The sequence below is a fragment of the Mizuhopecten yessoensis genome, unplaced genomic scaffold (assembly GCF_002113885.1).
Source record: "Mizuhopecten yessoensis strain PY_sf001 unplaced genomic scaffold, ASM211388v2 scaffold9085, whole genome shotgun sequence".
NCBI lineage: Eukaryota > Metazoa > Mollusca > Bivalvia > Pectinida > Pectinidae > Mizuhopecten > Mizuhopecten yessoensis.
The window spans coordinates 277,868-278,185 of NW_018407871.1; the positions used below are offsets into that span (position 1 = coordinate 277,868).

Sequence of the window (318 nt, forward strand, 5' to 3'; positions counted from 1 at the left end):
GCAGTACTTACAAAGACTCTGTGTAACACTGTTGACCCAGTACTTACATAGACTCTGTNATAAAACTTACATGTAGTACACCCTTCCGTTATCAGATCCAACTTTTCATCCATAAAATGAACTTTTCCAAGTCTTTCAGAGATGAAATCAATCTAGAATTGAAGAATAACAATATAAACATTTATCATATTATTATGATACTTCAATGCTACTTACACTGCAGACAAAAAAAGCAAAAATAGGAAATGAATCTGAACAAGTCGAGAGGGAGTAATATATATTATTATACCTTCTGTTAAAATCTCGTAATCTGATTGG

At 31.5% G+C, this 318-nt stretch overlaps 1 protein-coding gene across 2 annotated transcripts in view; it reads right to left on the minus strand.

Moving 5' to 3' along the window:
* LOC110457303 overlaps nt 1–318 on the minus strand; it is a 22,876-nt gene that overhangs the window by 11,849 nt on the left and 10,709 nt on the right. For both annotated transcript variants that reach the window (XM_021508509.1, XM_021508510.1), the window contains exon 5: nt 71–152. In XM_021508509.1, coding sequence (XP_021364184.1) covers nt 71–152 — 82 coding nt within the window. The remainder of the gene's footprint in view (nt 1–70; nt 153–318) is intronic.